General features: G+C 43.7%; 1 protein-coding gene across 8 annotated transcripts in view; it reads right to left on the minus strand.

Moving 5' to 3' along the window:
- The window catches only part of jarid2b (jumonji and AT-rich interaction domain containing 2b), a 384,803-nt gene that overhangs the window by 62,157 nt on the left and 309,585 nt on the right, over positions 1–13,061 (minus strand). For all 8 annotated transcript variants that reach the window (XM_069913428.1, XM_069913423.1, XM_069913421.1 and 5 more), the window contains one exon: positions 749–1,769. In XM_069913428.1, coding sequence (XP_069769529.1) covers positions 749–1,769 — 1,021 coding nt within the window. The remainder of the gene's footprint in view (positions 1–748; positions 1,770–13,061) is intronic.

Genomic DNA, 13,061 nt, shown 5'->3' on the forward strand with positions numbered 1-13,061 from the left:
ACTTCCCACTGTACTGAATGAGGTCAGAAAGAAAACAGCAGAGAGCTGCAGCGATGGGATCATGCCAAATTACTGGGGAGCTGCCAGCCTGACATCTCTGCTTTAAGAGAATGATAAAGTGAAAACAACAGCCAAATATTTGAAGCACTGGATTGTCACTAATGATGTTTCCATTTACGGGGAATTAAAAACAAGTACATTAAGCTCTCAAGCTCTTCCCAATGAGGGGCCAATTCTCTTGAATGAGATTGAAAGGTCCTCTTTTGTACTTTACAGTCCTGTCTCAGGTTAAAAGATAACTTGTCCCTCTCTTTTTCCCTGTCACCTTTCCTCCAGCTCCCCATCTCCTTCCCTCTCCATTCAGAGCTAATTCCTTCCCCCATCACTTCTCATTTTTTCTCTCCTACCCTCCCACCCATATCCGCTGATGACCTACTAGCCTTCCTTCCCCCCACCCTTTGAATTCAGGTACCAGACTGCCTTTTGCTCAAAACCCGATGAGGGGCTCAGACCCAAAATGTCGGTTACCATTTATGTCCTATGTGGTGTTGTGTGACCTGCTGAGTTTCTCCAACACTTTTGTGTATTACATTTAAATCACTTTCCTGTTTAACTCATTCAAACTAAATATGCGATGAGATCAAGAAGGAACAAAGTGACAGAATCCATTATCATATCGTGTAATATTTCACAAGTGCATTGTACATTTTTACGAAGGAAATAGCTGAGTAGAAAGAAGATGGCTTACCTATGAGTGGGGGCTCATCTATAGTAATGCCCTGAGATCTGAGGTGTTTCTTGATACAGGCTAGTCGTTGAACATTAGGTCCCCATCGTCTACCCAGTTTATGCACGTGCTGAATCTGTGTCATAAACCGCATTTCATCATTCAGTTTGCACTCAGGCCTCCAGTCCAAGGGAGGAATCACCCGGCACATACCATACTTCTCAGTCTGAGTTCTGACAGCTTCCATGTAACCTAATGGGTCTTGAAACTCCTTCTGGGTAGGCCTGAGAATGGGAATTTCTCCAACCAGTGTCATGCCAACTTTGCTGCCTTTCTCCTGTTTCACTGAAGAGTCTTGTGGCTTGTGCGAGGACTCTGTAGCTGAGGTAGAACTATTTTCACTGGAGGCACTTTCCAATTTGCTCTGTGCTTGTTTGCTTGGAGTGTTCTTACCCAAGGAAGCCTCCCTAAGCCTCTGTCTTTCACTGTTCTTCACTGGTGTTTCACACTTTATTCGTCCATTAGGTAGAGTTTTCTCTTTTGCATTTGCTTTATTATCTTCAGCTCCTGCAGTACAAGGAGTAGCCTTCACTCGCTTTGAAGGGGATTGTGGTTTGATTACATGCTTGACCTCCTCATGCCTCCTCTTGGAGGTCCGTAGTCCTTCCTTTACCTCTCTGACTTCACCTTTACTGGATGCTTTCCCATTCATCTTTCCATTTAGTTTGACACAGCTAAGGCCAGCACCATTTGAATGGGATGCTCCATTAGATAGCACCTGTTTTCTTGATTTTGCATTGCTGCTTTCTGTTTTCCCTGAGTTTGTATGGTTAACAGTTACACTGGATTTAACATGGTTCGGTTTGGTTTCCTTAACCAGTTCTTTCTTGGCTTTGGTGTATGTAACATTTCCCTTTGTCACTGTTGCAGTGTACTTCACAGTCTTGGACGGTGAAGGTCTAACCTCCCTATTCTTTTTGGCACTGGATGCACTCGTGCCTAATGATGGATTCTGGGCAATTCCATTCATCCCCCTCGAAACCTGTAACAGAATGAAAGCAAACTGGTTTAACAGTCAATGATGCAGAAAGCCAGTTGATGACACACAACATCTGACCTTCAGGTCAGTATCCATGGGACACCCGCAGAGCGTGGCAAAGTCGGTCACCACCTAACAGGCAAACACGACAGTCTATTCACACAAGGTTCACTGAGGAGGAAGAGACATGGGGAAAGACAACCACACCCCCGGCAACACAAAGCGAGGTTATCCACACATTTATCAGTGTAGAATTAAAATTCAAAGGTCAAGGTGAAACTGCTGCCAAATGAACGAAGCAAATATTCACCAGAAGGGAGTCAAAAACATAATATTTCTCCTACTACATTTACAATAAACTTAGAAGAGATGTTTATTTCTCCATGGTGACATCAAGCATACCATTTCCATCGCCCAGTTAAAAGAATGACCAATTCCCCAGCTATGTTACAGCCTTTTACAGTAAAATTACAAAGTACCAATTTGGCTGCAGCAAGCAATAACTTTGGTGCACATGTCCTTTGTACTCATGTATGTGACAATAAAGTTATTGTTAGGGACAGTGATGTCTTTTCTACCCAAACAAGGCTTTTTAAATTTTTTTTTTAATTTAGACATAAATCACGCTAACAGGCCATTTCGGCCCACGAGTCCGTGCCACCCAATTATACCCACTTAACCTACAACCCCCAGTACTTTTCAAATGGTGGTAGGAAGCTGGAGCCCCCAGGGAAAACCCACGCAGACATGGGGAGAACATACCAATTCCTTATCGACAGTTCAGGATTCAAACCCCAGTCCTGATAGCTGGTGGTGTTATGGCATTGCGCTAACCAGTATGCCAACCTTGCCCCCCATTGACCCAGTACAGCTCACACAAGTAATTTTAACCTTCCAGAGGAGCATGATGGCCCTTGTACCTTACTTGGGGTGGAGGGAAGAAAGAGAAATAACCCTAGTAGACTGAGTAGGGTGGAACAGGAATGGCATGGATGTGGTGGGCTGAAGGGCTTGCTTCTGTGTTGTACAATTCCAAATGTAGTGGCCACCTTGCAACTCCGATTACCGTTCAGTATAAAAATGCCAAAGCAAGAAGTGACAGGAAATCTAACTGTTCTAATGAACTTCTACAAGGCATCAAAAATGAATGGTGATGCTCCTGTTCTGGCACTAGGAAATGGTGCAGTCAATAAAGGTTAGGTGATGAGATCCAGAACGAAGCTGCGTCACAAACCCAATGTATCCACAGGTCAGTAGGGAGAGTGATTGTGACGATGCTGTACTTATCCCTTGATTTGACTGGGAGTGGGTGGGTTTGTGGATATGGTCGAAATCCCTGGTCTTGACTGTTGTAAGATGTTAAATTTAGACATAGAGCATGGTAACAAGTTCTTTCAAACCCTTGTTTTCTTCCCCCCACCCCCCCCCCCCAAATCTACCCATTAACCTACAACTCCTGTACTTCTTGAAGAGTGGAAGGAAGCCAGAGCACCCAGAGGAAACCCACACAGACATGGGGAGAACCTACAAATTCCTTGCAGACTGTACCTGGATTCCAACCTGGGTCACTGGGGTTGTGTTGGAATTGTGCTAGCCACTCCACAAACCATGCTGCCCAAGTTGAGTTGCAGCCCTGAATTCCCTCCATCTGCAGGCAAGTACCAGTCTCACCAGGGGACTGCAGCAGATGGTGGAAACACCCTCTCGCAAATAGGTCATATGAAAAAAGATAGCAAAGGAGGAACAAGCTAGAACTATTTTTAAATTAATTGGCCCAAAACAAGGCACCAGCTGTTGAAAGTCTGAAAGGAACTTCATTCCTGATGACACAGCTCTGTTGAGTTGGAGAGATGGTCGCCATCTTGGAGAAGTGCTAACCTTAACTAGACTCTGCAATACTAAACAGCAACATGGGAGCTGTAATCAAAACCTTCAGAACTCCCAAGGGATTGATAATGTGAAACAGCTTCAGCTTGCTGGGCCACAACTCTGGACTAATAAAGGTTGAAAGGTTGGACAGCACCACCCACCACTAACATCTGGACCAGAGGGGAGAGCAATCAAGGCAGGAGCAAAGGAGGAAGAAGCTCCAAACAAACAGGTCTATTATTGGAGCAGCCAATAGTAAGAGGCTTTTAATTATTAATAGAATAATCTGTAAGCAGTTTATGATTGATTGTAGCAGCATTGTCCACTGCTCTATAAGAACAGCGTCGACAATAGGCACCCATCATTTTCCATTTCCTCACCACACAGGAAGCCTTGCTGCCCATTAAGTCAATGCTAGCTCCTCTCTCTCTCCCATTTCCCTGCAAACATTTCTCACTGCCTCCCACCACTCTGCCTCACTACAATCATCAATTATCATACCACTCACCAATCCTGAAAGTCACTTATACAGTGGCCATTCATCCCACTTTTGAGATATAGGAGGAAATTACAAGCCACAGAGGAAACCTAGGTGGTGCAGAAGGTTTGGGAGAATGACACAAATACAGCATAAAAGATCAGGATCAAACCAGATCCTCAAGAGTTAGGAGATAGCTATACAATCTGCTGCAGAATCATCGTCCTCTTTGCTACACTCTCCTAGAAGGTCCAATGAAGATTCAAAGCAATGGTTGGGGCTTGAGAGGACAACATGACACAAGCACGTTGTTTCGCTGACAAGTACACATGTTAATCTATTTCCAAAATTACAGACAAGTGTTCCACACACTTAATACAGGTTTCAAGTACTAGACGACCAACCATGACCAAGACAAGGTGCAATTCACAATGGACCTTAAAATTGTAGTCACGATCATCTTGCCAAAATTACTTTCACAACAGAACTAGTGAAGCTATGCCACCAGAGGGAACCAAAGATCCTCCAACATCAAAGTTCAACTGATAATCAAAATAATTAACCAATGAATGAACCATCCAGAGATTCCAGAATGCTGAAAAGCTCATGGCAACCGTAAGGCAGACAAAGAATCAGAATTTATTGTCATGAACAAGTCACGAAATTCGGTGTTTTGCGGCAGCATCACAGGGCAAACATTCATGTACACCACCTTACAACAATAAAGAAAATACACAAAAATGCAATGCAGGCTCTTTGGTTCATTGATTATTCAGGAATCTGATGGCAGTGGGGAAGAAGCTGTCCTTGTGCCACTGGGTGCTCGTCTTTAGGCTCTTCTTCCTCCTTCCTGAAGGTAGCAGAGTGAAGAGGGCATGGCCTGGGTGGTGGGGGTCTTTGAGGATAAAGGCTGCTTTTTTTAAGACACCGCCTCATGTAGATGCCCTCGATGGAGTGATCGGGTGCTAGTGATGTACAGGCCAAGTTAACAACCCTCTGTAGTTTATTCTTGTCCTGAGTATTGGCACCTCCATACCAGACATTGATGCAACCAGCCAGAATGCTCCCCACAGTACATCTGTAGAGGTTTTCGAGAGTATTTGATGACATACCCAATCTCCTCAAACTCCTCATAAAGTATAGCCGCTGGCGAGCCTTCTTCATGATGGCATCAACATGGAGGCTTCAGGACAGATCCTCGGAGATATTGACCGCCAGGAATTTGAAGTTCTTGACCCTCTTCGGTCCTGAGCCCTTGATGAGGACTGGGTCCTATTCCCCCAACTTCTTCCTGAAGTCACAATCATCTCCTTGGATTTGATAACTTTGAGCACGTTTGCTTACAAAGCCATCAATGGACTAGCCCCCTCCTACATCACCGATCTCCTAATGCCCTACTCCACTTCAAAACCCCTTCAGATCTGCCAATAAATACAGGTCCTGCATGGCCAAAATAATATCTTACTGGTCATGACTTTCAAATGAAAGTAACTCTTGCCCCAAATTTAGTGCCTCACAGTAACCTTAACGTCTTTGTCAAAAAAATAATTATTAAAGTACTAAGCTGGACAATGCACAATTGAAACCCAGTATCGACTTTACCACCTTAATGCAAGACACCCGACACCAACGTCCCGGTCAACGTCATTTTCCAAAGCCTGCATAAATATTCGAAGGGGTCAGCATATCTAGTCTTAACGTGGCTCAGTACTGAACCTTAAATGAGCCTTCAATGTCAGAGGACCACATGATTACTGAAATAACTAACTAATTATCCAACTGTAGATTTTAAAGGAGGATGCCTTGAAGCTATTTTAGCTCCTTCATAAACGTTAGTCTAACATTCATACAAGGTGGCAAAGAATGGCACAGTAAACAGGAAGTGAATGTTAATTTGTTCAAATTCGAACACCTCTTTTTTCACTGCTACCTTCAGGCAAAAGGTAAGAAACCTGAGGTTGCTTTCCAACAGCGATCAGATACGAACCACCTGTGTCCTCCAAAAGATAGCACTACTACGAGACCACCAAATATTTTTCTGTATTACTGACAGAACACAGTTTCTGCACTACTAATCAACTGGGAATATTATTCATTTTCTTTTCTCTTCCTTTTGTATTTTTTTTACTCTTTATGGTGACTTAATTATGCTAAATTTGTATTAGTAGGTGTTACGTAATGGAAGTTTCAACAACCAAGACTTCAATTACACCTGTACACTGCACTTATGTATTTGACAATAAACTCTCATTCTTTGCCCACACGAGGAAATTGAAACAAAGCAACTTTAAAACTTTGCAATATCCTGTTTTGATGTCAACTGCTGAGCAAATGAATTCTAACAAGGGATCAATGTACCGTACCACAGCCTATGAGGAGGCTTCAAAGTAACAAAAACTACTTCAGTTGTGCCCTTAATCTGCTGGAGTAACTCAGCAGGTCAAGCATCATCAGTGGGAGAAAGAAAGAATGGCCGGTGTTTCAAGCCAAAATGATTCATCGGGACTTCAATCAATTGTCTACCAAACAGATCAACAAAAAAAATTACAGCACGACTCCAAAGAGAATACACCATAAACCAAAAAAAGAGAATGGAAAATTTATTTTATTTTAGAGATACAGTGCAGTAACAGGCCCTTCTGGGCCCAGGAGCTTGTACCACCCATTTACATCCATGTGACTAACTAAACCACTAACGCTTTATGTCTTTGGAATGTGGGAGGAAGTGGGAGCACTGGGAAAAGCGCAGGCAGGTCAAGGGGAGAAAGTACAAATTCCTTAAAAAACAGCACCGGATCTGAACCTGGGTCTCTGGCACTGTAAGAGCGCAGTATAACGACTACACTAACCATGCCATCTGAAAATGCAGTGCCATTCTTCAACAGTCCTGCTCACAGCTTTGGAACAACCAGCACAATGCAGTCACAATTAATTACTTTGCCATATGACAGACCTTGCTCCCCACCTCAGTTTGCTTCATGACAACACAGCTGACAGTTCTCAAGGAAGAATGTTTTCAGAAAACATTGGATGGCCTCTTCATCTTGCAGGTGAATCATGGGCTTTGTAAACAATGCCAAGTGAAACTATTCATCCTTGAGGCATTACTGAGCAAGCACTACCTATTGGACATGATCATACTTCAGACAAGGCGCTGAACTAATCACTTGCCTACTTTCTCGGCTGGAGGATAATGATCCAAGTGCATCAAGGAAATGGACAGTAGCCATCTCATTCCTCTCTCCTCCTATTCAACATGCAACGATCTACCAATATCATTCCTCCAGGTAAATATTCCTTCAGCTAGGCCCCTTCCCCAGTTTCTTTCTCCCTTCATATGCAAAATATCACTCTCTTTTTCATCAGGGCACTGACCATTTCTAATTTTGGATGCTGTCTGAGTTCCTCCAGCATTTCAAAATTCTTTGATTGTTATGTAATAATTCAAAAAATGCAATATTACACAAAATTTTATTTTGCCTGCTGTAAGGCTGAGAAAGAGCTCCCATTAGTATTGTCTGGCACCCCTTATAGTAAGAGAAAAAGACAAGCAAAAGATAGTCCCTTCAGAGACACTGAATGTCCATGGATTTGCCTCCAGCCCTCCTGCAGCCTCTTCAGTCACACAGACCCCTGTTCGATCCAATGGCCAACCAAGCTCCAGATCCAAATCTTTGATACAAACAGGAAGCCTTTCATTCCTTCAGATTATCAAGTCACTGATTATATCTGCAAACTGCCCAAGGTGTGCTGAGATTACACTACATAGGTGCTTTTGGTTGATCTACGGTACTATTGTCCCTTTCCTTCCTGTCTTTCTTGCTGTAATTGTTCTGCAGTGTGAGCGCAGAAATAAATGATTAACAAGTCTGACAAGTATTAGCAAACAAGGCTTCAGGAGGCAATATTCACCAAAAGACTGTGCTGTACAAATTTTCCATTTCCTCTCACATGGCAATGGCGATAACTTATTGTCATGTACATTGTACAATGTATAGATGCACCAAAATTCTTACTTGCTGGAGCTGAACAGGTACTTGGGGAAAAAAAATCATGTACATGAATAGTGTACATGAATGAACTAAAAAAGACAATAGATACAAAAAATAGAAACATGTTAAATATTCAGTTTATCCCAATGCAAATCAAAGTGGCTTTGCAATGGTACAGACCTCAATGATGTCAGAGCAGCCATGATTAATGTAACAGGGAAGGTTGTAGAACATAGAAGCAGAAATATGGGAACTCACTCTGTCCAAACATACCAGAAGTGGGCTGCCCTAGCCCTGTCACACTCAGTAACATTCCCTCCTAATCTCACATTAAATTCCCTTTTTTTATTAAATGGCCTGTCCAAATAAGTCTCTCAACTCATATCCATTTAAGTCTCATCCAAAATGCTACAGCCTGCCAAAATTGAAACTGCCAATTTCCCCAACCAATTGCACTGGAATCAATAATGAAAGGCATGACCAGTCCCCAAATGGATCTTACTCACACAGCTGACTCTGAGGACATAGCCCATCTGTTCCCAGCAGGAACAGCCTGGGATTACCTGCCCACCTTCAGATTGTGTCCTATGCTTTGTAAATATGGCTAAATTACAACAGTTCAAACTCCTTAATAGCTGATGCACCCACTGTTTCAAAAAGAGTGTTCCGGTTTTAACTTGTGGACATGCAGCGAAGGGTGTAGCCCTATCACACCACCACACTCTTCACCCTATACTCTTCTGTCACTAATTCTTGACATGTCTTCTGTGCTGATGAGACATCAGTCCCTGTCAACAATGTTATTTAATGGTTTGCCACTGGACTGATCCTTCCTTGATCTTGAGGAGCTAGAGGACGAATGGGGCATGGTAGATCCTCCAAGATGCTTTAAGAATGGACTCAGGCATTGCCTTGATCACTTGGTAACCTCTTACTTAGCAGAGTTGTGAGGGGTTATTTCGGGAGCCCGGTTTCAGGGCTACGTTACCCACCTGTCAGAGCCAGGTGATCTCAGACACGGGACTATAGACTTGGAGGAGATGCTGATGTTGGTTTGTTTAGCTGCGAATGGGTTTGGAGGATTTTAAGAAGAAAGGAGATTCCAGTTGCAAAAGGAATGCGAGGCATTCCCCATAATCTTCCTGTAAACTTGAAGGATGCAGAGGCCCAATGAAACCATCACCATCAGGGACAACCTGCCTGATTAACTGAATGGACAGAGCAACAGCTGGTTTTCAAAATAAGAGTTGCCAATTCTTCAGTTACATGGAGACTATGTTACTATGAACAGGATAAAGGGATCTTACAACCACTGGATCAGTTCAAAGTCTGCAATCCTGCTACAACCAGTGAACAGTTGCAGTGAACATCTAAACATGTATGAGGACAGAGCTCCAAGATTATTTCAGCTTCAACAAAGGCCCTCAAAGATTGTGTGACACCGACAGCAGGAAGCATTGCATGTGATCCATTGAAGCTTCCTGACGCCATTCTCCAGCACTCGTTGTTCTTCAGCTCATCCAGTTCATTCCACATGAATAGCCGTCAGCATTTGAAGCTCTCAGCGCCATTCTCTGTCAAATCCTTGGTGGGGATCCCGGCACACCCTCCCTAACAACATGGCACACGAGAGCATCCTGTGCTGGACATGCTACAGAAGCATCAGTTCCTTAACATCTTTGAGAGTAAAGAGTGAGAGAAACGAGAGAAGGAAACAAAGGGTATGAAAGGGAGAAAAGGACATAGAAATAGAAGAGGTTGTACAAAATAGGTTGGAATATAAGCTGTGGGGGAAGAAAGATGGAAAAAGACGGAGAATGATAGCTTCTGTTTCCACCCAACAAAGTTATGGGGGTGACACCACAGCAGAGCTGGACTCATCTACACAATGTGGAACCAGTTCCATGTGCACAGTCCATTAGAATAGATGTTCTTGTCCCCAGAGCAGCTGAATTACCTTCTCTATACAGTACATTTCCCCATATCCAAAATGCTTGGGATCCGATGATTTTCAGTTATTGGATTTCTTTGGTTAATGGAACAGTGGTTTTAGGTAGCTCAGTAGCATCAGCAGAATACTTGTATCAGCAGTTGAACAAGAATAAAAAACGACAGGCTTTTTGAGCATGAAATAAATACGTACTAAAATCACAATTTGATCTCTGCCTACAAAATAAGAGCCCCACATGGGCAAGACGTGTGATAATTTTTTTTCAACTTGTGACGACATGTCGGGACCACAATAAGTTCAGTTAATGGATCATTTTGATTAACAGAACTTCAGATAAGGGGAAATGGACTGTGTATATGTATATATATTTTTTAAACTAATCTCTGTAACAACCAACATTCATGGAACAAACGGCCACCATCTCACTAATAGCTCTTTCATTTAAAAACATCAATCAGAGCTTTTAAAAAAAAATCCTCCATATATGTTTTGAACAGGATTAAGGTCTTACTGGATCATTTACTATATTTTACCTATGTGTGTGTGTGTGTGTGTGTGTGTGTGTGTGTGTGTGTGTGTGTGTGTGAAATTATTGGACCAGTTTTTTTTGGTACGAGATCAACTTTTACACAGGTCAAACTTTTGACCTCAGTAAGTACCTGTGTTGTTCAACATGTCGAGAGCTCAGATGACTGAGACTGGGTGGTCCGCATTCAGGGCATTAGGAGCTTGGATGGGCAGGCGGGGCGTCAGGAGTTCCAGAGGGCAGGCAGCTGGGGCATCTAGAGTTCGGATGGCCACAGGATTGGAACGAGGGTCTGCTTTCGGGTGCTTGGATGGGCGGGCAATTGGGATGAGAATCCGCGGTTGCCGGGAAATTGGGAGCTCAGATAGGTGGGTGGCCAGAGCATCGGGAGCTCGGATAGGCTGGTGGTTGACAGCTCGGGTAGACAGGCAGCTGGGGGCTCAAGTGGGCAGGTGACCAGGGCGAGGGTCCACGGTTGAGGCATCAGGAGATCAATTGGGCAGGCTGTCGGGGACTAAAATAGGGGTGGGGGGGCAGGGTGGACCTGTCCAATCTTACTGTGGACAGATACAAAGCACAAGTAAAACTTCAACTCCTCACTTTGCTTCATGAAACATTGGTCACTGGCTGAACAATATGAGCAAGGCATCATGCTCGTGTTTAGAAGCAAGCACAAATGAAATGGGTTAATGACAAATTCAATCACTGGTGAACACTGAGGAATGCGTAAATTTTTCACTGAAGCGCAGAGAACACTCCTGACTAGTGAAACTATGATATAGAAAATGTGGAACCCAGTGCAAATCTGCAAATAATTAATTCTTCTGTAAGAGAAGATTAATCACATTTAAACAGGAAGAGACAATGTACCAATGGATACAAAAACTGTGAAGACTGATACCCACCCCCACCAGCTTATTGTAATTTTACTTTATGCAGGTGTGGAAAGGGCAGGGAGATAAGATGGCATTGAGACAGGCACCCAATAGAAACAATGGGCAAAGAAAAATCTTATCAAAGATTAAATTAGCAATGGTTAATGTAGAAGCAAGATCTAAAGGTTAAGGAAAAATATTTATAATGGTCATTTATTAGCGGAGAAAAATAAATAAGTAAAATTGGACAGCAGGAGGAGGATTTCAACGGGAAAGTTTGGCCACATTTCAAGAGTACTGTGTTCCAAGCTTTCTCACCAGAGCTTTGCTGTCATCAGGCAAGATATGCCCAAGGGAGACAAACAATTTTCCCATCAGTAGGGAACAAAATGAGTCAGATCCGTCTCAATCACTCCTCATGAACAATTACAGAGAACACACAGTTCTCTGCCCAAGGCAAGAATACAGTCCAAGAACCCTTCCAGCATCAGTCTCTCACAGGATGCTGGTGCAGACAGTTCTGTTCAATTCACATTGTGGTAAAATCACCATCAAATGGCAGACCTGGATTAGTGGCAATTCAACTGTCTCACAGAACAATACAGCACAGTACAGCCTTTCAGCCCTTGATAATGTGTCGACCCATATATTCCTCCCTCTGAGAGCTCTCCCCCAATCATTCTGAATGTACACCCACGCTAAGGGGATATTTAGGGGTGAGCTGATGATGCCGTCAACCCGCGACCCATCTACCCACTCACCCCTCTCCCTCCAAGTCAGGGGCAGCGGTAACCCTTGGGACAGTCGGGGCAGTGGGGGCCGGCGGGGCAGCGGGAGCAGTCAGGGGACGGCCAGTGCAGGCTGTGGCAGCCACACCGGGCCGTTTCTACCTTTGGGGCCACTCTCTGCTGCTCAAAATGTGGCAGAGCAATGACCATCTTCCCTACCCATAATCCCACAGCAGCGGGAACTGCTCTGGGAACCATAGAGCAGTTTCAGCTGCATAGGGAATTATGGGTAGGGAAGATAGTCATCTATTTATGATGGGTGGGGTGACTGGTGCAGTCGCCCCACCTCTGTTGGATCCAGAGGACGCTATGAGGTGCCTCTGGATATGAATGGGCTGCTGTCTCTGAAAGGTAAATTCCCATTTTTCTGCCTCAAAGTGGAGGCCAACATGAAATGGCCTTAAGAGTCACTTAAATGCCCCCAATGATTCAGCCTCTACCACCATCCCCGGCAAGGCATTCCAGGCATCCACAACTCACTGCATTAAAAATAACTTACTCCTGACGTCTCCCCTAAAATTCAATCCCTTAACTTTGTACACGTCCTCTGGTGTTTGCTGATCCTGTCCTGGGAAACAGGTGCTGCCTCTCATAATCTTGTAGATCTCTATCAAGTCTCCTCTCATCCTTCTACGCTGCAAAGAGAAAAATCCAGGCTCTGCTAACCTTGCCTCATAAGACTTGTTTTACAATCCAGGCAATATCCTGGTAAATCTCCTCTGGGAGCACAGCCTGAAATAATCTTCAAATAGACCTCAAGCAAGTCGGGGCATTTTAAACTCAAGAAAGAGATATGTGTGGAGTCTTTTTAAGAGC

This window comes from Narcine bancroftii, chromosome 1, assembly GCF_036971445.1.
Source record: "Narcine bancroftii isolate sNarBan1 chromosome 1, sNarBan1.hap1, whole genome shotgun sequence".
NCBI lineage: Eukaryota > Metazoa > Chordata > Chondrichthyes > Torpediniformes > Narcinidae > Narcine > Narcine bancroftii.